At 41.4% G+C, this 26,165-nt stretch overlaps 1 protein-coding gene across 3 annotated transcripts in view; it reads right to left on the bottom strand.

The window, feature by feature from the left end:
• Positions 1-21,111: 21,111 nt before the first annotated feature.
• Positions 21,112-26,165, bottom strand: part of ets1 (v-ets avian erythroblastosis virus E26 oncogene homolog 1) — a 102,306-nt gene continuing 97,252 nt past the window's right edge. For all 3 annotated transcript variants that reach the window (XM_059957183.1, XM_059957182.1, XM_059957184.1), the window contains one exon: positions 21,112-25,381. In XM_059957183.1, coding sequence (XP_059813166.1) covers positions 25,166-25,381 — 216 coding nt within the window. In that variant the 3' untranslated portion in view covers positions 21,112-25,165. The remainder of the gene's footprint in view (positions 25,382-26,165) is intronic.

The following is a 26,165-nucleotide window of genomic DNA, read 5'->3' on the forward strand; positions in this document are numbered from 1 at the left end:
CTGATTCTGATTCTGATTCTAATTCTGATTCCTAAATGAATGGCTGTAGTGAATGCTGGGGATTGGCATGGGAGAAGGCACCTTGCTCCTCAGCACTCCACTGGAGAAGGTGGAGGCAGAGGTGAGTATCAGGAGTGAAAACTGGAGACTTGACAGGATTGCACATGGATTATAGAAGGCTTCATCTCAATAACTTAATGAATTTTATCTATTGGTAAGAATGAATCACAATAAAGCCCTACCAGACTGTGATCTCCACTGCTTCTTCATTGTGAAAATATGCCTCAATGTGACAGCACTAACAACAGGCATTCATTGCATGACAATTGACAACACTGCTGCATGCATGGTGTGCTTTGAGAGTTGGTACACAAGATATGATTCATTTTATTTTCATGTGGCTATAAGCCACCGCCTATTTTCTGTTTTAAACACCTCAATTCTATGCCACAGCAAATTTAAAAAAATGAAATGCAATTGAGCTCATCAGCCAGAAGCATTCAGAGAATGAAACAAGACACATTAAAACTTCACTGCAAGGAGCTATTGCCCTAGTTACACAATGATGCAAAAGATAATTAGTTTAGTTCTTCAGATTCTGATTTATGGCATTCAAGCATTAAAACCATGTTTCTGCCAATTTCCCAACACAGAAGTATCTTAAGAAAAAATCAAAGGCTTTGGTCAGATTACAAAAGTGCACAGTAGCGCAGAATTGATCAAGAGCAGTGTTGTTCGAAAGTCCCTTTGAATCAGTTCAAGCAATTACTACGATCATTGGTGGTTCAAAGCGTGATGTCTGGTGTCTCTTGGATGTGGCTGTGGATCGTAGTCCAATCACTCGCAGGTCAGAAGCAGCGTAAATAAGCAGGTGAACTGAGATCCTTCCATGGTTGATTCTACGTGGACATTCTACATTCATACAGAAGAAAGTAGGTTATCTTCAACTACAAGAAGACCCTTAAGATGTTGCTAGAATAGGACTACTAAATTGGAACAACAAATCAAAGGAAAGTGGAAGCAATTGTAAAGCCAAGAAACCTGGAAGTATTACAAATCTTAAGTTGGTATGTCCTGATGAAGGGTCTCAGCCCCAAACATTGACTGTTTATTCTTTTCCATAGATGCTGCCTGACCTGATGAGTTCCTCCAGCATTTTGTGTGTTGAATGAGCCAAAAGTTTTGCTAACTATCGAGGGAGCTAGTCCATTAGTCAAGATTGCATTGATAAGACAGTGAAGACATCTTTATGTTGATGGACCTTTCCAAATAGCGTACATTGATTATCTCGAGGATAGGAATTGATAAGTTCTTAGCATAGGTTGTCACTCAAAATATGCCAAGTTGAAAAATATCGGGTCCTGTACTGAAGCAGAGTGTACCACCAAAAACTGAAATTCTTTTTTTTTATTTCATGACTTTCCAAATGAAGGCATCTTGAAGTTGTCCCTCAACTCCATTCATTTTTATTTGTTAATTTGTGAAACAAAATTATATCAAGCCCAGGCTTATTTCAACACCTTACCCAATGTCATACACATCAGCTGAGAGATACAGAATTCAGAATGGACTCAAAAAAGAGATAACTTTAATAAGGAGATATTGACCAGCAAACCTTTTGCTAAGCTATAGGAAACAGCAGATTCCATAAAATGCTGTACTTCCTGTTAGGTTGGTAATGTGCAGGTGACTCAGAACATGATTGAACTTCATCCTGCTAAATCCTGAGAGGTGTATGGAAGAAAAGCAGTTGGGATAAAAACTATGGCTTCAATTATGGGCAGAAAAAATATGCAACATAATAGGCTTTTCTTACTCCTCATCTTTGTTTCCAGTCCTGATGAAGGGTCTCGACCCGAAACGTCGACCGTGCTCTTCCGTAGATGCTGCCTGGCCTTTTGAGCTCCTCCAGCATTTTGCGTGTATTGCTTAAACATAATAGGCTTCTTGTGTTAACACCACTTAACAAATTTTACCCTTAGAGATGGAATGTCAGGGAGATAATTGAAGTATGCAGTACAATTTCAGCTCAATCCTAATGAAGAGTTTTGAACCGAAACATTAACATTCCCTCCGCAGATGCTGCCCGACCAACTGAGTCCTTCCAGCATCTCGTTTTTTTTTTCTCCAGATTCCAATATCAGCAGTCCCTTTTGTGTCTTATGCATTACAATTCCAGTACAGGCTGTGGTGAAACAAAGCCATCTTCACTCCAACTTATTTCTCACCTTTCCTTACTGCAGTATTGCAGTTCACCTTCAATGAGCTCCCACTGGAGTGCAGCTAATCTATGGGACAATTCCAACCTCAGTCATTGAGCTGAAGGGCAACAGTGACAACAAAATTGAACACTACCTAAATTGTGTTAAAATCCAGCTCCATGTGGGGAAAACTGAGATTAATGATCAAAATCTCAAACCCAGCATCAAGCTTCTGGTCTATCCTGCCTTTGTGTGTGCCTTTCAAACATGGACTATCTACAACAGGCACCTCAACAGAGTTTCCACACAAAAGAAATCATTAAAGGACAACCAATGTCTGCCTTCTTCCCCAGGCCAATATCTCCAGTGATAAAGCCACAATTATATGCCCTGTTTGATAGGCAGACCACCTCACTGGTACCAGGCTCCTTAAACATGCACTCTACTCTAAGCTCAGGATTGAGTGAACAGCCAAAGACCTTTTTCCCAGTGAGCTTAGAAGGGCTATGTAGAAAGGAAGGATTGAAGGAAGGGTTAGTTGGTTAAAAAATCAACACAACATCATGGGTTGAAAGGCTTTTTCTGTACTGTAATGTTCTACATTCTATGATGTCATCAAACCCACCCTGATTTTAGTGCAAAGTGATCAAATTGGCACCGTGTTGCTAAACTGTAGTGATTAGTCTTTTGCTGGTTGTTTCATAGGTGAAGGGAATTAGCTGTTCTTGAAGCTGGTGGTGTGGGATTTCAGGCCTCTGTAGCACTTGTCCGACAGTAAATGTGATGGGATGGTATGGTCTGGGTGGCGGGATCATCTTTGACAATTGTTGTTGCCTTCTTGAGATACAATCGATAGTGGGAAGGGATGTGCTCGTGATGTATTAGGCAGAGCCCACAATGTTCTCCAACTCAGTGATGCGTGACTTGTAGACGATTTTACATGAGAGAGTGTTTCCATAAACTTGCTGCGTTAGGAGTTAAAACCAGAAATGCGTATGTCAACCATTCAATTCCTGAAGCTGGTACATTGATGCATTAAGTGATTATATTTCAAATATTTATGTGCAAGACTGTGGAAGAAGCAACAAAAGATTCCATTTAAGCGAATCAAGATGTGGCACCTTCATCATGTCAAGAGTGGATAGAATGGCAAAGACACAAGTTACTTTGAGAAGATCAAAGAAAACAGAAATCACAAGTAAGTTAAAGCTATAAATAATGAGAAAACATGAACTTCCCTTTTCAAAATGGGAGAGGATTGTAAGGTATGCAAATATATCATGTACTCTATATAAATGGCACATGTGGAGTGCAGTCTGAGGGTGGAATAAACCAGTTGCACCTGTTACAGCAGCTTTTTGTATCTGAACTAATTAGGTTTGAATTAAAGAACATGTGTACCCCTATGCATGTTACACACACACTATCGCTGAGTTGGCAGCTCCAGGTTTTAGACCCAGTAACAATGAAGGGACACTGCCCACTGCCTTTACCTTTCTAGGCAGAAGTCACAGGTTCTGGACATCTTTTCAAAAATACAGAAGTACTCTTTCCCCATGAATGCACACTGGAGTCAAGGTGTACTAGTGACAATGGTGTCTGGGGTGCCTATCAGTCGGTCTGCTTTGTGTTGGATAGGACCAGGCTTCTCATGCACTAAAATGCCCTGTGGATGCTGGAAATGTTTCAGAATGGCAGAAAGTCAACTGGAAACTCCATCATCTCACTCTCCGTAGTATCCATGTGGCTGATTGAGTTAAACTTCTGGGAACTGGTGATCTTTCCAACTAGGATATAATGGTGATGACAGTGATATTGAAACGCATGGACTGCTGGTTGGAGACATTTTGCATCACTAGATTTGCTTAACATCGATCAGTCTACACTTGAGAACTGAAAGAACGTAGGCAAAAGTAATAGGCATTCACATCGCAGAATTAAATACCTACCCAGAAATTCAGTAACACTGATAAGGGAGAACTAATTTGTGCCGTGCATTTATCCTGCACATATTCCCAAATGCAGTAGTTTTAGAATCAGTGTACATTTTGAGCACACAATGTTTGAGCTCCCTGATGGTGGGCAGTTCGTGATAGACAGGTCAGTCACTGTTCTCTGTCTGCTGATTGATGGCGGAGCTCCAGCCACTGACAATCACTGTATGACCAACCCTTGCACGTGAACTACTGGAAGAGTGCTTTCCTTCTGTGTAAGATGACTGCAGGAGAGGAAGTTCAGATGTGTATCACCACCCGATGACACGGCTCTCTAAAGCAGGGAAGCATCACTTCATACACAGCAAAATGACGTCACTTCATGTCCATCCTCGCACTGCGCATCTGAGAAAAAAACAGGAATGATGATTGGAAGCACTGGATCAAATTTCCTTTAACTATTTAATTTGCACTGTTTGCATTTCCAAAAATGCAAAAAAAGCATCACCATTCTGTTGCAGAGTGTTGACAGATGCAGTTCAGTTTCCTGATGGCCTTTCACTGTTCAGAACTAAACACACTTAAAGTTCCAGGAATAAACACAGTGATCGTCAGAAAATTAAATGCGTTCATGCATAGTAATGAGGTTGAAAATCAACCTCATAGACTTTCCCTTATTTAAGTTGTGATTGCGTAACCATCTGTGACAGAGGAACCCACTTTATTGGCACACCATTCATCCTATTAAATTTTCACTGACTCCTCATAGCCTCCACCACCAGCACATTATGGCTGCAGTGCATTCCATCTACTAAATGCACCACAGTTACCCTGACACAACCTCTCACGCCTGTGAAGCCTTCCGCAAGGGTAGCAAGTTTATGGAAGCAGTCTCCCATGTAAAGTCATCTGCAAGTCACGCATCACTGAGCTGGAGAACATTGTGGACTCTGCCTAGCACATCAGGGGCACATCCCTCCCCACTATCAAGAAGGCAACAGTAATGGTCAAAGATGACCCCATCACCCGGACCATGCCATCTAATCATAGCTCCCATCGGGCAGGTGGTACAGAAGCAGGTTCCACACAACCAGGTTCAAGGACAGCTATTTCTTTTCATTCATTTGGTTGATGAATCAACCAGCAAAAGCTTAATTGATACAGTTGAGCAACACTGTGCCATTTTGATCAGTTTGCTCTAAAATATACTTTGTTTCTTTTTGTTCTAATTATGCTGTTTCAGATAAAATGTGTGTATAATTTATGTTTAATATACGGTTTTCTTATGATGACCCTGTAAGTAAGCTGTTCATTACACCTGTGCATCCATGTACCTGTACACATGAAAAAAAACTGGACTTTGATTTTGACATTGTCATAGAAATATATCACTGTTCCCTTAGTGTCAGTACATCTAAATCAATGAATCCTTTATTTAACCAGATCGATGACAGGGTGAAGGAGCAGCCTCAATTCCACCATCTCCAAGTAAATGGGAATGGTCAATAAATGCTGGCCTTGCAAAATGATTCCCACTTCATCACAACGAATAAAACTACAAGGTGCAAGCCTTGTTATCTAAGTTATGAGCCTGATGCACTACTATCTGAAAGTATGCACTTCAAATCTGTTTGGAATCTTCTATTTCAGATCTTAATAGACATTCCAACGTATCTCAACAATGTGCAAAACAGAGCATAAAGCAGTTTAAGGTTGTGTGAAGATACAAGGGTATCCTGCTTCAGTTTTTACTTGCCTGTAGTGGAGTTAGATCTAAACATCACAGGTTATGACATAAATGCTGCTGATTTGATAAAACAGATCTTTGCATGAAGTGTACTTTATAGGCAGAACAGAACACCTATAATAATCGGCCTCGTTCATAACTGGGAGAAATCCAAACTAAGCACACTGCCCTTGCTTCTCTGTAAGTACTCCAACTATTAATCCATTACAAAGCCCTGGGGCATCAAGCAAGGAAAGTTTGGACAGGCAAGATCATCAAATCAGTGAATTACAGCTTCAGCAAGAATAATTATTGATTTTGAAGAGCCAGTATTTAAGTCTGGTTCCTAATTGTGAGATGATTCTAACTGAGGGTTGTAATTTAAACCAAGGTTTGGACACTAACTGTGCTAACATATCCACTTACAGTACCTGTGATGGAAGTGTTTATATGTGGGGAAATAGCATTGTATCTTTTAGCATCTAGAAAGGTTTTATTGATGAAGCAGTTGAAATGTTAGTCCTAAAAGTGAACTCAATTGATAACAGAAAAACAAACAGAACAGCAGTTATATTGAATCAATGCCGACATTCTCATCTTTGAGTTTGGAATTTTTGGGGCTGAAAGTTAGGCTACTATGCCAGGTCAGGACTGAAAGAGTATCATAGTGACGGGGTAGGTGTTTCTGATGTGAGCTTCAAACAATTATAAGCTCCAAATGAACATATGAAAAAATTCAAGGCTCTATTTGACAAAATAATGGGAAGTTCTCCCTGATTTTCTGGGATATCTCTCAAATACACCTGGTAGATCACCTGGTCATTTATTCTGAATGAGTTTCCTGATTCACAAACATTTCATATATATGAATTTCTGCAATATTTCCCTTGACACTATATAATATGTTTTCAAATTGCAAAGCATTTTCTCTCTTATCACAAACCCTGCTTCATTTACTGACCATAGCAGTATATTGTACCAGAGTTCCCAAAGTGTATTTCTCTCAGCCTTTCAACTTACAGCATTTTATCTTAGTTGAATCTTTTCCAAGAATGCATCACTTTCATAAATTGAGGAATGCTGGTGTTGCTATATGTGGGATCTTGCTATGCACAAGTTGACTGCCATATTTTATCATTACCATAGTTACACATCAGAAGAACAGTGCCTCCCCTGTTAATTCCACAACCATCTTTTCCAAAGCCTCTTGTCTGAATCCATCCCATTAGATCTCTGAAGTGCCCAAACCCGACTCAAGCAAGATCAGTTTTGCCAGTGAAAACATGATCATTATTTCTTTACTTGTACTCCGAAGCAAGTTCAGAATTGAGGTAATAATTTGCAACTAAACCCTATGAGTCATAGTGATCTGCACTCTGTTCACCGTCCTCCTTCTGCTGTAGCCTATAGATTTTGAAACCCAAGGTTATTGCAGACTAACACTAATTTATGATAGTTTATAATCATTGTCTAAAAATGATTATAAGTGCATTCTGCACTTCGGAACATTAATCCCCCTCCAAAGTTTCTCATTTCAACTTCTCTTTCTGCTTCTAGAGGCCGTGCATTGCCCAGCAGATGTGCAAAAGTAAAGAACAGAAATGTTGACATATTGGACTATAAGGGCACACGGAATGGTTAATTTTACACTGTCAGTAACTTTTGCTGACATCAGGCATCTGTGGCCCAAGCAGGAGAAAAAGCTGATGCAATCTTGAGTCATATACCAACACACTGATGCTATTCATTTAAATCAACTAAACTGTGGAAGAGTAAAAAGTATAAAAGAGATGGGGTAAGTCTAGAATTGGATAAATTGTTGGCAGCACACTTCTGCAGATTTTTGCACTATGGGAAGGATTTGTATAACTGGACAGCTGTAGAGCTGCAGAAATTAGATGGGAGAGATGCAGTTCATAAGAAACAGGCCTTTCAGCCCACCTCCTCCTTGGATTAGGCCTGATGGCTGTCCTATCCAAATACCAGTCCAAATGCCTTTTAAATGTTTTAAATATATCTGCCTCTCTTCTGGCAATCTGCAACAGTTCAATGATTTCTTGAGCACTTTGTCTTTTACTCGTCCTTTATGCATCATAGATCACTACAGCACAGAAACAGGCCCTTCAGCCCATCTGGTCCATGCTGAACTATAATTCTATTTTGTCACATCAACCTACACTTGGACCATAGCCCTCTATACCCCTTCAATCCATCTACCTACCAAGTTGAACCCATATCCACCTCCTCCACTGGCAGATTGTACCACAGTCTCAGCACCCTCTGAGTGAAGAAGCTCCCCCCTCCCATGTTCCCCTTAAACATTTCACCTTTCACCCTTAACCCATGACCTCTAGTTGTAGTCTCACCCAACCTCAGAGGAAAACATCTGCTTGCATTTACCCAATCTATACCCCTCATAATTGTGTATACCACTATCAAATCTCCCCTCATTCTCCTACTCTTGAGGGAATAAAGCCCTAACCTATTCAACCTTTCCTTATAACTCAAGTCCTCAAATGTTTTGCTTTAGATTATTTTTTAAAGTTCAAGTTCACTAAATTGCTAATCAAGCAACATGACAGATATGTAATATGCTTTCTGACATTAAACTTAACCTTTAAAAAATAGAATTCATTTTCTCCAGATCATTTAAGAGATATTCTTCAGTCCATTAATCTGTAGTTAGTCAGTGTGGTTTCTGTTGGATACTTGACAGTTAGGTGAGCTGTGAAGACCTTTAGGACTTTGCGGTCAAGTACAGCAGCTTTACTTCTTCTGCTTGTGATAATATAATGCCATGGTTATGACACAGAGCAATTGTTTCTACAGAAATGAGTATTGAAAGCTTTGGTCTTTAAAATAATAGAAAAAAAAGCCATGTATTTTCTCTCAGTTACCCATTTTTGTTTTTGCTGACCAGGTGAAAATATAATTAAACATTTTTGTACAGATAAGACTTGCAAATGGAAAATGTCAGAAACAGTGTTAACTGTACTTTATAATAGTAATATCTGTCCTTGGAAAATTTATGTGAGAAGTATGTGTGCTGCAGTTATTCATCTTCTGACCTCTGAACCTGTTCCCATTGCACAGACATGATGCAGATAGGTAATGAAATCAGCAAGATTAAATATAACAACTAAGTAGTCTCTCTTTCACAATCAGGCCTTCATTTATTTTACCCTGCTTATTCACAGCAATGTTGAGCTAATGGATGGGTATATCTTCTGAAGCCTTTCAATGTTTTCCTTGTTAAGGGAAGCATAACTCTTATTTAGTCTCACAGAATCACAGGTTATGCACTGGCCATAGTATAGAAAGAGGCCATTCACCCCGTTACACCTGTGCTTGCTCTGCATAGAAGAAATCCATCTGGTCCAACACCCCTGCTCTCCCACTGTAAATTTGCATTTCATTTCCAATTCAGTTAGTAATCCAGCTTCCTTTTGAATGTTATAATTGAATGCATGGTAGTGTAGCAGTTAGCGTGACACTACTACAGCTTGGGATGTTCGTCAGTTCAGAGTTCAATTCCGGCGATATCTGTAGGGAGTTTGTGCATTCCCTCCATGACCATGTAGGTTCCATCTGGGTGCTCTGGTTCCCTCCCACAGCCTTGGTTAGTAAGTTACTGTAAATTTTATAAATTGTCCTGTGATTAGGTGAGTTGTTGGGTGAGACAGAAGGGCCTGTTCTGCACCTTATCTCTAAATGAAAAACAAACAAATAAATAAAAATAAACTTAACTTACTTCCACTGTTCCTCTGGTAATGCATAGTGGATGCTAACTATTTGCTGTGGAAATACCCACCAAATATCACTTTGGACTTTATTGCATCATGTTATGGCTATGTCCCTGGCTCATGATTCCTCTCCTAATGGGATTGTTTTCCCTCTATTTATCCTTCATGGTCTCAAGTTTCACTATCAGATCCCTATGCAACTTCCTCTGTTCCAAGGAGAATAATCCAGCATCTACAGCCATAAATAATCAAAGCTTTCATCCCCAGAATCATTTAGCAAATTGTTTCTGAACTCTTTCCTACAGTGTGATGCGCAAAACTGGATACGCTGTTCAACTGGGACTGAATTTACAGAGGATCGCCAAGACTTCTTTGATTTTGTACTTCAGGACCCTGCATGCTCTTCTTAATCACCTCTCCAAACTGTCCCGCCACAATCAATGAACTGTAAACTTATTCCACTGGATCACTGTGCTCTTGCTCTTCTTTTACAATGATCCCTTCTGATGTTTCTGAGACCCTTCACATTGCTTAGCATTAAGTGTCATCTGCCACCTCTCTGTCCGTTCCATTTCTATCAATGTCTCCTTGGGATCTATTGCCATCCTCCTTACCACTCATTATTCCCTCACGTTTCATGTCATCTGCAAGTTTGGAAGCAGTGGCCTAAAATCATTAATATTTAAGATCTTCAAAATATTAAGAAAAACTGTGCCTGAGTTCCAATCCTAGACCATTCCACTCCACAATTCTCTGAAGAATGAATAAACAACCATTCACCTCTATTCACTGTCTCCTGTTACTTTGCAATTTTTTTCTCTAAGCTGCCACAATATTTCCTCAGTCTTCAATCTTGACGGCATCCAATCGAATGCAGTTTGTAAGTCAGCATATGCCAAAATAATTGCATTTGCTTCATTAATACTGTCTGCTCTTCAAAAAACAATTTGCCAGTAACAAATTCAGCCTGGCTTTCTTTAATCAACCAACTCATTCTGTCTTTGATTATCATTTCAATATTTTCCACCACCTGGGACCTCAGCATTCAGGGCAGTTTGAGAATCACAATTCAACAAGCCGTGAAGAGGAAAAAGCAAGTTTAAAAGTAAAGAAATCCAAAAGTATGCTTGTTTGCAATTTTTAAAAAAATAGATACATTTCGTTTTACTTGAGTGAAACACTTTATTTAATTCCTGGTCTGTACATGTTGTCAGTCAACACCAGCGCAGTGATTCGTGAGCTCTTTGATAACAGATGTGCAATCCTTTTTCATAGACCTTGACCTTGCCAGCCGAGCAAGCCTTTTCCCAATGCCTTCCACAGCATGTGCCAAGATCAGTTACGGGGATGAATTTGTAAAATTGGAGCTTTGTAGACTGCTTGCTTCCGCAAATAAACTTAACTGAAAGAGTAAACCACTGGATTTCAAGTACGGTATCACAGCACAATTAACCTCCTTCCTTTGCAACGACTAGCAATTAATGACATAATAATTAGAAGGTTAGAAACAGAAATAGAAACCGAAGGAAGGGGTATTGGAACGAGCGTGCAACTAGGGATTTACAAAGTGGAAAGGAAGCAAAAGAAGAAAATGAAACAATTAACAGCTTGTAATAATAATTTTTGGATGATTAATTCTGAACTTCTCCCCACTCAGTAAAAGCCACGAAGAGGAACTTAAGATCATAAGAAACAGGAGCAGGAGTAGGCCATCTGGCCCATCGAACCTGCCCCGTTGATCTGTCCATAAACTCAGCTCCATCTACCTGTCTTTTCCCCATAACCCTTAATTCCCTTACTATGTAAAAACCTATCTAACTGTTTCTAAATATATTTAGTGAAGAAGCCTCAACTGCCTCCCTGGGCAGAGAAATCCACAGATTCATCACTCTCTGGGGGAAACAGTTTCTCCTCATCCCTGTCCTAAATCTTCTCCCCTGAATCTTGAGGCAATGTCCCCTAGTTCTAGTCTCACCTCCCAATGGAAACAACTTTCCTACTTCTATCTTATCTATCCCTTTCAAATTGCTGTATGTTTCTATAAGATCCCCTTTCATTCTTCTGAACTCCAGAGAGTATAGTCCCAGGCGACTCAATCTCTCCTCATAGGTTAACCCGTTCATCTCTGGAATCAACCTGGTGAACCTCCTCTGCACTGCCTCCAAAGCCAGTATATCCTTACTCAAGTATGGAGACCAGAACTGCACACAGCACTCCAGCTGCGGCCTCACCAGTACCCTGTATAGTTGCAGCATGACCTCCCTGCTCTTGAATTCAATTCCTCCAGCAATGAAGACCAACATTCCATTTGCCTTCTTAATAACCTGTTGAAACCAAAGAGGAGTAGGTTTTTTAAAGTGTTCATGACACTTTTTTGTCTTAAACTAAGAGAGAGAGAGAGAGAGAGAGAGAGAGAGAGAGAGCCATTTGGTCATAGGAAATGAACCAATATGTGAGGAGAAGTGAAAAACAAGGGGAGGGTACATTAAGGTAATAGCAACCACAACATAATATGCTGACAGCAGGAGATAAAACACATCCAGTTGTGCAAAGGCATATCAGTTTAATTCTCCATGTGAGTAAATACAATGCAAATCCCAATGAGACATCACGAGAAAAATAAAGAAATTTTAAAAAAAATGTCTCTTGCATGATTAGATCCACAGGTCATAGAGATTAACTGTATATGTACATTTCCTACACAAAATGTGTATGTTGCCCGAGGGATGGGGAAAAAAAATTCCATCTCTGTTCAGGAAGGAGAAAGATACTGTAGTTGAAAATTTCAGTTGGGATGATGATTTTCTGCAGCATATTAAGATAAAAACATATTGAAGTCTTGGCAGTCATTTTTGTTGTTACACCCCTAGGGCCTGATATGAGAGCCATGTAAAGAGGTTGCTGAGTCCCTAACAGAAGTATTTAAATCTTCATTTGGCAGTGGAGAGGTACAAGCACTGGAGGACAGAAAATGTACCTTTATTCAAGGAAGGGAGCAGGGATAAGACCATTAGATCATAAAATATAGAAACAGAATTAGGCCATTTGGCCTATCGATTTTGCTCCACCATTTCATCATGGCTGATCCATTTTCCCTCTCAGCCCCAAAATTCTGCCTTCTCCCATATCCTGACTAACCAAGAACCAACTTCTGCCTAAAATATACCCAGTGACTTGGCCTCCACAGCCACCTGTGGCAACAAATTCCACAGATTCACCATTATCTGGCCAAAGAAGTTTCTCCTCATCTCTGTTCTAAAATGACATCCCTCTATTCTGAGGCTGTATCCTCTGGTCTTAGACTCTCCCACCATAGAAACTATCCTCTCCATGTCCACTCCATTGAAGTCTTTCAACATTCGATAGGTTTCAATGAGGTCACCCTTCATTCTTCTGAATTCCAGTGAATACAGACCCAGAGCCATCAAACGTTTGTCATATGACAAGCCATTCAATCCTGGAATCATATTCGTGAACCTCCTTTGAGCCCTCTCCAATGTTAGCACATCCTTTCTTAGATAAGGGGCCCAAAACAGTTCACAATACTCCAAGAAATTGGAGTATTGTGAACTGGAGTGTTACTATATGCCAGTGAATTGGAGTAGTACTATATACCAGTGAGATTAACAATAGTCAAGAAATCATTGAAAAGTTCTGAGGGACAAAATTAATCTACACTTGTAAATACGAGGAAATCTGCAGATGCTGGAAATTCAAGCAACACACACACAAAATGCTGGTGGAACACAGCAGGCCAGGCAGCATCCATAGGGAGAAGTGCTGTCGACATTTTGGACCGAGACCCTTCATCAGGACTAACTGAAAGGACAGATAATAAGAGATTTGAAAGTAGTTTCAACTCTCTTTCAAATACTCTTTCAACTACTTTCAAATCTCTTACTATCTTTCCTTTCAGATAGTCCTGAGGAAGGGTCTCAGCCCGAAACATTGACAGCATTTCTCCCTACAGATGCTACCTGGCCTGCTGTGTTCCACCAGCATTTTGTGTGTGTGTTGCTACACTTGTAAATGTAGGGATTGATCAATATTAGCTGATTTGTTGGTGAGATATCCTATCTGACTAATGGAAACTAAATGATTTATGAGAGCAGGGAGATAGATGTGGTCTACATGGACTTCAATAAGGCCTTTGGCATGATTGAACATGAAAGTCTGGCCGAAAAAGTGAGTGTAAATGAGACTCTAGGGTAGTTGGCTGAATAGATTCAAAATTAAATTAGTAATAGAATTTATAGAGTGATTATAGGACAGTCCTAAGTCTGTACATGAAAGGAGGAGGGTTGGGCATGGGGCTAGCAACCCCAAACACAAAATACTCTGCAGATGCTGTGGTCAAAGCAACACGCACAGCACGCTGGAGGAACTCAGCAGGTCGGGCAGCATCCGTGGAAACGAGCGGTCAACGTTTCGGGCCGAGACCCTTCGTGTGAGTGAGAGGGAGGGGGCAGGGGCCCCATAAAGAAGGTTGGGGGAGGGTGGGAAGGAGAAGGCTGGTAGGTGTCAGGTGAAAAACCAGTAAGAGGAAAGATCAAGGGGTGGGGGAGGGGAAGCAGGGAGGGGATAGGCAGGAAAGGTGAAGAAGGAATGTAAGGGGAAAGCACTATGGGTAGTAGAAGGAGGCGGAGTCACGAGAGAGGTGATATATTAGGTTAGGGTAAATTAGGGATGTGGGGTTGCTGGGGCATCTTGGCTCAAAGGGCCTGCTCCACGTAATATCGGAAATAACTGTTTTTACAGGGGGCTGGGAACCGGAGCCCCAGGTCAGTAAGGGAAGGATCAAACCAGAAGGTGCATGTCAGGGAATGCATTGAAAGGCAAATTTGAAATAACAGGTATGATGGGTTGGATGGTTTGAAGTGTTTATATTTTAATGCTGGGAGTATTATGGATAACGGTGATGAACTTAGAGTATAGATCAGTACATGGAAGACTGTGGAAGATCTAGAAGATTGGGGCAGATGAATGAGAGGAATGGAGGTAGAAGTGAGAAAGGGACAAAGGTGGAATGGGGACTGAATGGGAGGTGGGAAGGGGTACAAAAATGGTTTGACCAGTGGATCCAAAGTAGGTGAGGGATGAAGGGGGGTGGGTAAACAGGGGAAAAGAAGGTGGTTTACCTAAAATTAGTAAACTTGATATTCAGGCCACTGGGCTGAAGACAACCCAGGTGGATATGAAGCCCAGTTTAGTGATGGGTGTAGATGGACATATCAATATGGGAATGGGAAGGAGATTTGAAATTATCTGAAACTGGGAACTTGAGGTAGTCATTGCAGACTGAGCGTGGGTGCTCTGCAAAACTGTCACCAAGTCTATATTTGAACTTGCTGACATAGAGGAGGGCACCTCAAGAGCTCTGAATACAATAGAATGCCTATGAACTTTTGTCTCACCTGGAAGGACTGTTTATGTCTCTGGGTGGTGGTGAGAGAGGAGGAAAAGGAGGCAGGGAAAGTCAGGGGTAAGATTCAAGGAGGGGTTTCACTCCCTCTTTGACTTCCTTGTCTGCTCCCTGGTCCATTTCATTTCCTCCATGACTTCCTGGTCCTCTCAAACCTCCACACTCATCCGTCCGTTAAACCTGTCTATCATCTTCTCCCGGTTACCCACAAGCAAAAATAAAAGCCCACAGCTGCTATCAGAATCAGGTTTAATATGACTGGTGCATATCATGAAATTGTTGTTTCGTAGCATAATAATAACAACTATAAATTACAATAAGTAAATAATGTATACAGTATAAATTATGTTAATTAAGTAGTGCAAGAAGAGAGGAAAAAGTAGTGAGGTAGTGTTCGTGGGTTCATTGCCTATTCAGAAATCTGATGACAGAAGGGAAGCATTAAGTGTGTGCCTTCAGGATCCTGTACCTCCTCCTTGATGGTAGCGATGAGAAGAGGGCATTTCCTGGGTGATGGGGAGGCTAGTGCTGTGATGGAACTGACTGAGTTTACAACTCTGTGCAACTTATTTCAATCCTCTGCAGTGCCCCCCCCCCCAATACCAAATGGCACTGCAACCAGTTAGAATGCTCTCCATGATACATCTGTAGAAATTTTGCGAGAGTCTTTGCTGACATACCAGTCCTTCTTAAACTCCTCGTGAAATATAGCTGCTGTCATGCTTTCTTTGTAACTGCATCAATACGTTGGACCCAGGATAGATCCTCAACAATGTTGACACCCAGGAACTTGAAATTGCTCACTCTTCCCACTATGATGTCTTCACAAGGTTCCCTCGACTTCCCTATCCTGAAGTCCACAATCAATTCCTTGGCCTTACTGATGTTGAATGCAAGGTTGTTGCTGCGACACCACTCAGCCAGCTGACCCACCTCACTCCTTTATGGCCCTTCATCACCATCTGAAATTCCTGCAACAATGGTTGTGACATCAGCAAATTTATAGATGGTGTTTGAGCCACACAATCGTGGGTGCAGAGAGTTTAGAGCAGGGGGTTAAGTATGCATCTTTGAGGTGACACAGTGTTGTCGCACCAGCTGCCATGCCTCCTCATTCTCCCCATCACAATAGCTGCCATCATCACAAAGCTTAGCTGGTTCTGCCAGCTTAGCCTTGTGTGTCTGGCATTCCTGTAAGTGAGAACTCCGGCACATCAGTTACAATGCCTGCTTTTGAAAAAAAGGCTATAACATTCTTAAGAATCCATTCAGTTAAGCTCTGTGTGATGTTTAGGAGATCAGTCTGCCACAGAAGCTGCCTGACCCGTTGAATATATACTCCATCCTCTATCATTTTACAACTTGTGTATCTCATCCAATCTACTTTTTCCCTTCCCCTTTCAACCCAACTGTTTGTCTGAAAATAAGAAACTATTCTATTTACATCTCTCTCATCTGAGGAAATTCTGAAGAGTGGCACAGCCAGTATAATGCTCCTGAAATACAGTTAACTTTGCAACATGGTTAAGTTAGTTGATGCACACAGGCAAAAGATCCACAGAGTTGGAAGTAGCTGGTCTTGTGGTGTAAGTGGCCTGGAACACATCTCTGGATGAGACATCACACCAAAGCTGAGGACAGTCTAGTTCAGCTTTGGGAATATTTCTGAGGAGGGCATGGAAGTAGTGGTTAGAGTTCAGTTATAGAACAGGAATCGCAGTCTTTTCAATATTAACTAAAAACAATTTTTGCTTGTATATTGTTAAATAATCAGTTGGACAGTTTAGAGAGACTGGAGTGTCTGAGGAAGGTGAGACAGAACTTCATGCTGTCGGTATTTATGTGGTAGTTGATGCCATGGAAGACAGAGATGCCAGTGATACAATAACATGACAAAAACAAGATGCTGAAGGAAGCAAGTCAGGCAGCATCAGTAGAGGGAAATGAATCATTGAGCTTTTGAGTTGAGAACTGTCATCTGGACTGACAAGCTTTTGGGTTGCAATCCTTCCTCTGGAATCAACGCAAAATGGCCACTATTCATTTCCTTTCACAGATGCTGTCTGACCCTCCGTGTTCCTCCAGCATTTTGGGGGTTTTTTTGCTCCAGATTCCATCTCTTGCATCTATGTGGATCACATTCATTTTGAGAAGAAAGCGTAAATAATTTGTTGAAAATCAGAATGCTGCAGAACCTGGAAAAATGAAATAAAATCAGAAGATGCTGGAAAGACTGAGCAGGTCAGGTAACAGCTGGGGAGACAAAAAGACCAGAGTTAGTTTCAGGTCAAAGACCCTGCTAATAAAGGTTCTTCCAAATGTTAACTGAGTTTCTCTTGCTGCTGATGCTGCCTCATCTACACACACAAAATACAGGAGGAAATCTGTGCCCCTGGCCTGCTGAGATTCTCCAGCATTTTGTGTGGGTCGATCCAGATTTCCAGTCTCTCTTCCGGGCCTGATCTACAGCTTGGTTCTATGTCTGTAATCAGATTTATAAGAATACATCAGCAGGTGATAAGAAAAAGCTGTTGGTGAAAACTGGTGCAGTCAAAGGTAGAGAAGGACTTTTCCCAGTGTTGTGCAGAAGGCAATGAATAGATCCATTTTGGAACTGTGATGGGGTGAGTACCTGTTGTGGATGAATGGGTATGGATTTGTCGACAAAATAGGGAAGTACTTCATAGAGATGTGTGGGACATTGGTAGAGTGAGAGGGACAAATTCATTATTGGCATGCTCATGACATCTAGGATCAAACCGCATAAAAATGGTTAACAATCCAATTTGCTTTCTGAGAAGGGACAGAAACTCTGTTTGTTCAGACAGAATTATTGATAATACTGGACCCAGCAAGAAAAGTTGGGAGAGCAGCAGTTTAATAAAAGTGTAATGAAAGCTGTATATTAGTTTTATAAATGAATTAACTTTATTATTTACATCCTTCACATACATGAGGAGTAAAAATTGTAATGTTACTTCTCCATCTAAATGTGCAATGTGCAATTGTAGTAATTTATAATAAATGGAACAGTCAATGTAATATAGAGTACACTCAAGTCAGTGTGAGTTCATCAGTCTGATGGCCTGGTGGAAGAAGCTGTCCCAGAGCCGGTTGGTTCTGGATCTTATGTTGCGGTACCGTTTCCTGGATGGTAGCGGCTGGAATAGATTGTGGTTGGGATGGCTTGGGTCTCCAATGATCCTACACACCTGTCCTTGTAATTGTCCTGAATCATGGGAAGTTCACAACTACAGATGCGCTGGGCTGTCCACACCACTCTCCGCAGAGTCTTGGGATTAAGGGAGGTACAGTTCCCATTCCAGGCAGTGATGCAGCCAGTCAGGATGCTCTCAATTGTGCCCCTGTAGAAAGTTCTCAGGATTTGGGTGCCCATACCAAACTTCCTCAACTAACTGAGGTGAAAGAGGCACCATTGTGCCTTTTTTCACCACACAGCTGGTGTGTAGAGACCACGTGGGGTCCTCAGTGATGTGTATGGTGAGAAACTTGAAGCTGTTTACCCTCTCAACCCCAGATCCATTGACGTCAATAGGGGTTAGCCCATCTCCATTCCTCCTGTAGTCCACAACCAGCTCCTTTGTTTTTGTGACATTGAGGGAGAGGTTGTTTTCTTGACACCACTATGTCAGGGTGATGACTTCTTCCCTGTAGGCCACCTCGTTATTGTTTGAGATAAGGCCAATCAATATAGTGTCGTCAGCAAATTTAATTAGCAGATTGGAGTTGTGGTTGTGATACAGTCATGGTTATACAGGGAATAAAGGAGGGGACTCAGTACACAGCCCTGAGGGGCTCCTGTATTGAGGGTCAAAGGGTTAGAGGTGTGGGAGCCCACTCTTACAACCTACTGGCAATCTGACAGGAAGTCCAGGATCCAGCTGCACAAGGCAGGGTCAGGGCCGAGGTCTCCGAGCTTCTTGTCGAGCCTGGATGGAACTATGGTGTTGAATGCTGAACTGTAGTCCAGGAACAGCATTCTCACATTAGCATCCTTCTTCTCCAGATATGTAAGAGCAGTGGCTATTATGTCATCAATCGATCGGTTATGTCGGTAGGCGAATTGTAGGGGCTTCAGTGTAGGTGGTAGCACGTTGCAGATGTAGTCCTGGACCAGCCTCTCAAAGTATTTGCTTATTGAGGTGAGTGCGACAGGACGCCAGTTGTTCAGGCATGTTACCTTGGTCTCGGTCTGGAGATTCTGTATGTTTTTTTTGCATGTGAGAAATGGTTGACTGAGTCTGAGTAGAACTCATTTTAGGCAGGAATCTTGGTTGAGTCAATGTCTCAACAACTGGTCATGGACTAGATGGGCTAAAGGGCCAGCTTCTGTGCTATACTTTTCTATGACTCCAAAAGACGGTGGGGTAAAAGAACAAACAGCAGTCTCTCATCACTGCTCTGTAGATTTTTATGCTTAAGTCTGGAATAAGACTATAACCCACAATCATCTGACTCAAAGATGCACTTCTGATCACTTTTAAAACTACACAATGTTGGAAATATTTACCAGGCAGCATCCTTGCAGAGAGAAAAACAGTGAATCATGAAGTGACAGTCATAGAGCTGTATAGTGTGGAAACAGGCCCTCAGCCCACCATCTGCATCAAATGGCAACCACCCCGTTAACTTACACTATTCCCATTTCATATTCTTTCAAAATTCTCAGCAGCCCCCACCCCCCAGATTCTCCCACTCATCTACACACGGGAGATCACTTACAGAGGCCAATTGTTTCAATTTGGTAACATTTCAGCAGAATCACAGTTGCAACAGGTTTCAAGCAAGTGCCAAGGCAGGGAATGGGACAAGGAAAGAACAGAAGAGAAAGTCTATGTCAAGGTTGCTATGAGAAATTCAGCAGCAAAGGGGATTATGATACAAGGCAAAAGGGGTATATAATGCAATAGACCATGGAGTACATGCCCGTGGGTGTGCACGGCACTAACATATTCAATATTTGCATTTGTGTCTTAGAAACAGGGGCTGTGGTCAGGATCTGAACATCTTGAACTCTTTAGCCTCTCCTGCCTTTACCCTGTCAGAGACACTCCACTTTATTTTCCACACTTTCGTCCATGAATCTTGCTGTATAGTTGAGCCATTGGCCTAACCATGCTTGCTGTGATCCATCTCTCTGCTGATCTGACCTTTGCATTGGATCCAATCGTGCTGGGGCCCCTCACTGCCTAAATCAGTAGCAGTTGAGAAGCAAAGCTCCAGTCAAAGTCTGAGACAAGTCTTTAATTTCCTCTGATAGACACTGGCATGTAAAAAATGCCAAACTTGATTTAAATCATCAAATACACAAAAAAAACCTATTAAAACACTAAGAAACAAATAAAGAACTGCCTATCTCTGCAAATGGCTGAATGCCCAAAGTCCTCTATTTGGATCCCAACAGCTCAGCACACTGCCCTTACTTTTGGTGGGATCTGGGCTTCACTGGCAAGGCCAGTGTCTGTCACCCAGCTGTAAGTGTCCCATTGAAAAGGCGCTACTTGCTGTGTTCCTGGAAAACTATTCTGGTCCTCCTGGTGAAGTTGTTCACACAGTACTGTTGAGAGTAAGTCCCAGTGATGATGTACCCGCCATCCATTTCCACGGTAGGATGGTCTGTGACTTGAATGGGAGCCAGCAGACAGTGCTGTTGCAGTAAGTCTGCTTCCCTACTTGATGGAAGAGGCTGTGGGTTTGAGACAGGACAGCCTGGGTGTGTAACTGCAGCATATTTTGTGGATGGTGCACACTGCTGTGACTATCTGAGCAGCTTGTGGGACATTGTGGTGGAAGATAATGTGAATTAAATTAGGTTTCTTTCATGAATGTTGTTTTGAAAATCTGATCTGAAAATGAGCACAGAGATTCACGATAAGCAGCTTCTATCCTGTGTTCAAATAACTGCTTGTACTTTACGCCCCAGCACTGGGCCCAGCTGATTGATGGATAATCTTCAGTATCATGCCACAGCACTTTTGACATTCATCTGGTGGAGTAAATTTAACCTCTCATCTGAAGCTGAAATGTTTAATGTATAAGAGTAAAGAAGAATGACAGCACAGAATTTAAAGAATAAGCACTTTTTTATTGAAATAACTCTTAAACTTCATAAAATCATAATGTTTTACGTTCCATCTCAAATGGATATGGAGGCACTAAGATACCAAGGCCACAGAGGGCAGATTTTGGTCTGGAGCTACAAGAGGTAGATTCTAACATGTTTGATGTAAAAATCTGTGAATAATTTTGGCACTGGTATTACATTGGAGTCGAAAATAATCCACGTTTCACAGCTCTTTATTTAATGAACCATCACCACAATTTGAAACAGAATTAAACTGCAGTAAGAGTACAGTCATATAAAATCTCTCCAGCAACATGATGTGCCAGCATCAGCAACTACATTTACAGGAATCTTCACTCTGCTCCAATGAGATCGCTACATCACTAAGCTACTTTAGTTTTCAAAGCACCAGCTTCCTTTGCTTTTTGTTCTTTTAAAAAATATAAATTATTTTTAAAAAAAAGCTAAAAAATAAGTTTTAAACAAAATACATAAAACATCTTTTATTATATCTACTATTTTAGACTTTAAACCTGCATTAAGTAATCATTTATTGTGTTGAAGCTTTTGGCCTAGATTGCAAAAGTCAGAGCCAATGGAACCTTTGACAGTATAATATTGATGACAGCACGTCTGAAGCAATGATTTGTACTTCTGGATTTACACAATACAAAATATGTGATGAGATCTTCCTATGCATTCTGGACCCTTGCAAAAATATTATCACATACCAATGCTCTGCTCATACCCCCAGTCTGTGCAGAATAGCTGCACTCTGCTCAGTGAGGCGGCTTGCATCACAAGGTGCCAAACTTGACTGTAGTCAACTAACAAAAACTGTTCTCAGACTTGGGTTTCTACTCAGACTTTAATCATCTGAAATCTCACACTAACCCACGCATTTCTGAATCGAGAGCTCAGTCACCTTAAACACCTACAGAAAGTAGACAAATCATGAACTGCCTTTCATCTATGACCATTATGTTTAATCTTGAGCCTAGTTGGAGATGGTTTTCTTTAAATTACATCTCTCAGGAGACTTTTTGCCCTGTATGCCTCTTGAGCACCAATCTCAGCCTTACTCTACTTGAGCCTAGTTTGACCAAACTAGGATTTGGTGCAAAAAAAAACTGCTAGAGAAATTAGGTGGGTCAAACAGCAACTGTGGAGTTAATGGAACTGCCAATGTTATAAGTCAGGACAGAGAATGTGGAGGGGAGATAATGGGGTAAGAGGGAGAGATGATGCAGGGTCTGGCGGGTGATAAGCAAACCAGGGAGATAAGAGGCAGATGGAGCCAAGTGGAGAGGGAGGAAAGGTGAAGTTGGGAGATGAGGTAGAAACAGGTTTAAAAAGTTATTAAAAAAGGGTCAGATGGAGCCAGCTGGCTGTGGGGAGGGTGGAGGTAGAGGCTAGGCTGGAAGGTGATAAGTGGAGATAGAAAGGCTGGTGACGAGTTAAGGAAGAGATGGGCAGATGGAACTATGAAGGGAGGGCACAGGAGAACGAGAAGGTGTGGTGTGTGGGTCATAGGCAGATGGACCCAGGTGGTGGGGGCTGGGCTATATTTAGGGGTATTCGAGAAAAACTTACAAGGAAATCTGTTGATATCAACCTCCACATGGCACAAGAACAGTTCCCTAAAACTGAACAATCAGAGCTACAGTACTGTGCAAAAGCCTTAGCCACACAAGTCGAGTGTGCCTAAGAGTTTTGCATAGAACTGTATTTGTCAACGTGGCACGGAGAGTGAGTTTGTAAATCTGGCGGGAGCAAAGAATGTTGGGTATGGAGAGTGTGGGGCACCGCGGGAGGGGTGTGGGACAGGTGGCAGAGAAGGAGTGCCAGGGGCAGGAGGTGGCATGGGTGCAGACACACCCAGCCCTGAGACACCAGACGAGGTCAATTGATTCCAAACAATTGGTTTATTGATCATTACAGAATGTCTCTCTGGTGCTTCCCGCTCCCTCCCCTCTCCCTTCCCCTTTCCCCATCTATGATTCCCCTCTCCCTGCCCCCTTCCCACTCTCAGTCCACAATAGAGACCCATATCAGAATCAGGTTTATCATCACTCACATACACCATGAAATTTGTGTTTTTTCCCCCGATAGCAGTACAGTGTGATACATAAAATTACTACAGTACTGTGCAAAAGTCTCAGAAACCCTGGCGATATATAAATATACCAAAGAATTGTCCACAGTACTATATAGCTTTTCTTCTTTTTACTTAATAATGCCAACCTTTCTGGAAACACTGAACATTAGAATTCATTGTATGCAGTAAGAAACATCTGCAGACCAGGCTAATATTTATCCCTCATCCAATCTTTACAAACAAATAATCTGGAGAAAAGCTAGTTTAACAGCAAAGATCATTTCTCATTAGCAGAAGCAGATTTCACGCATGCTCTTACTGTTCTGAGTAAAGTAATCTTGTGGACCGAGTAACCATGAATCATTCAATTGACATTTTATACGCTGCAAGATCTCAGCTCTTTACTGACAGACTCGCAGTGTGTTCAGACAGAAGTACATAACTTGAAGGCCTTGCTCAGAGACATTTCACAGATGGCGCAACATCACTTACCCATGGTTGGTACAAACATATCTTTAACAATGCAGCCAGGAAAAAAGAGGAAAGAACCTTGAAGTGAAGTCACGCAGTGAATGCCAGACATCTAAAATACAAAAACCTTCAAAAGTGAAGGCACACAATAATATTTGGCTTACTGATAACAGCAAAGAAATAGTGAGCATAAAGCCTCCTGGATTAGTGAGAAAAGTCACCAGAAATACAGGTATGGCCTTGCTTAGCCTTAACAATGGAATTCCTCCTCAAATTCAACTTCAACTCTTCAAAAACAGATTTTCAGTCCACTTCCTCTACTGTGGAAAGTTTGAAGGGTTGAAATGTCCATCAATTCAAGGAACCATCTGTCACGCTTGCAGATTAGACACTCTGTCTCAGAACAATTCAGAGTTGTGAGGCTGGAAAACATCGCTGTCCTTCATTTGTCTGAACAAATCTGAATGTGGTGAACAGCATAAGATTCTTACTGATCCCAATGCTCTCTCACTGCCTTGGACCTGGGATAACTGAGGCCAATATTAGGCTTGCTTTTCCAAGTAGCATTTCAAAAACATTGTTCCAACAGGTTATGTAGTTACACAGAATATACCACAGCACATATTTTATTTATATATATATATATAAATAAAACAGTATCATGGAGCAGTTAGATAGGAACTGCCTTAACTCAGTTGATTTGCAAGGCTTTAGAGGCATGAGGCTGTAAGGCAGACAGTGGCATACTAGGTCTTTGAGCTGGAGCCAGGTACTGTATAATGCTTCAGGGTGTCCCCTTACCCTTACCACTGTCATTGACTATTCTCAAATTAAAGATAATAAATGATACAATGGACCCCACACTAGACAAATAGTGAAACACAGATTCCAGCTGGCTTGGCTTATGAGATGGTTTTTGGAACTTCAGTTGGTCACTGCCCATTTTCAGTTCCTCAGTCAAACATCCTGATGTGATCTACAGACCTTGAACACTTGGTCAAAACAGCTGGCGAGGGTCTATACAATACTGAAAATACTGAGGTCAACTTAGGTATGAGCTTAAGACAAAACTACTGGCACAGAAGGAACACAGTGAATTTCCTGAGACACCAGCTTCAGTCCACCAATGTAACCAAGGCCATTAATGGACATGGGCACCAACAACCACGCAGCTGTCCATTGCTGGTAACGATGTTTCTTGTGCTAAGTGTGCCTGCTCCATATCCCACAATGCTTTATGTCAATACAATCCTTGTACTGTCCAACTTGTAAGGCAGGAAAAAAGTTTAGAAAACCAAAAACAATATTTTTTTTAAAGAAGAAACAACTGGTTTTGTTTGCTTTTGAGGAATTGTGCATCGATGTCCAATGCTTGTCTTCAAAGCGATGAATCTTGACTTTCTATATGAAGCTTAAGCAAACAAATCATATACAAGTCCTGTATGTGAGCACAGCCTAGAATTTGGTCCTATAAGTGGCTGCTTGTTACTCATCGGAATCTGGTTTAACATCCAGCATGGCATGTAGCTCCTCTGGTGTGTAACCCAGCAGGCTTTGGAGGTCACAAACAAACCGATACACATAGCGCTTGCCTGCTGTTTTGTGAATGATGTTCTTGTCATAGTAATAACGTAGGCCTCTGCTCAGCTTCTCATAGTTCATCTTTGGCTTATTCTTCCTTTTTCCCCATCGCCTGGCAACCTAAACACAGATGTATTTGTATGAACATAGACATACATATACTTACGTTTTGTATATTTTGTTATGACATAGAAGACAGCATTAGGACTACAGAGAACAATTAAGGCTATTCAATCCAATATGTTTCAGTTATTCAAGGCCATCTATCGAATTCAAATCTCCCTAGCTTGCCCTTTCTACCTGCCTTTCTATCCTTGATCTACTTATCCAAATTCCCCTTGTGCAATTCAACTATTCTCTTCATCTGCCCCATGTAGTTGTCCACATTTCTCCCACTTGCCAGGGAAGGCTGCTTCCCTTAAATGATCTTAAAATATCTTAAGTAATCGCCCCATTTTACATCTCTGCCTCTAGTCTTGGGTCTACCTCCCACAGCTGGAAACAGCCTCTTATATTTATTCTAACATAGTCAGCATGGACGTAATGGGTCGAAGGACCCATTTGTGTGTTGTACAACTCTATTACTCTAAGTTTCTTCATAATGTCCAAGATCTTTGTTTATGACATCTGGAAAGTTTATCATTTTTTGAGGGGGAGAAAAAAGTGCCAGTCTCTAGTGATGATTTAAACCCCAGTTCAGATATCAGTCTTGCAAATGTTATTATACTTTATCCACCATCTCTAAATCTTCCCTGTGTACTTATGATAGAAGCATCAATCTAGTCCATTTGAGACCTAACCATGATGGTCTGCAAAGGGAACATTCACTGGGAAGATCTCCCTTCAATGCCAGGCTTGCTTCCTGCATCATATTAGGTTCAGTGGGAGAATGGCACCAAAATCA

Source organism: Hypanus sabinus, chromosome X2, assembly GCF_030144855.1.
Source record: "Hypanus sabinus isolate sHypSab1 chromosome X2, sHypSab1.hap1, whole genome shotgun sequence".
Classification (NCBI taxonomy): domain Eukaryota; kingdom Metazoa; phylum Chordata; class Chondrichthyes; order Myliobatiformes; family Dasyatidae; genus Hypanus; species Hypanus sabinus.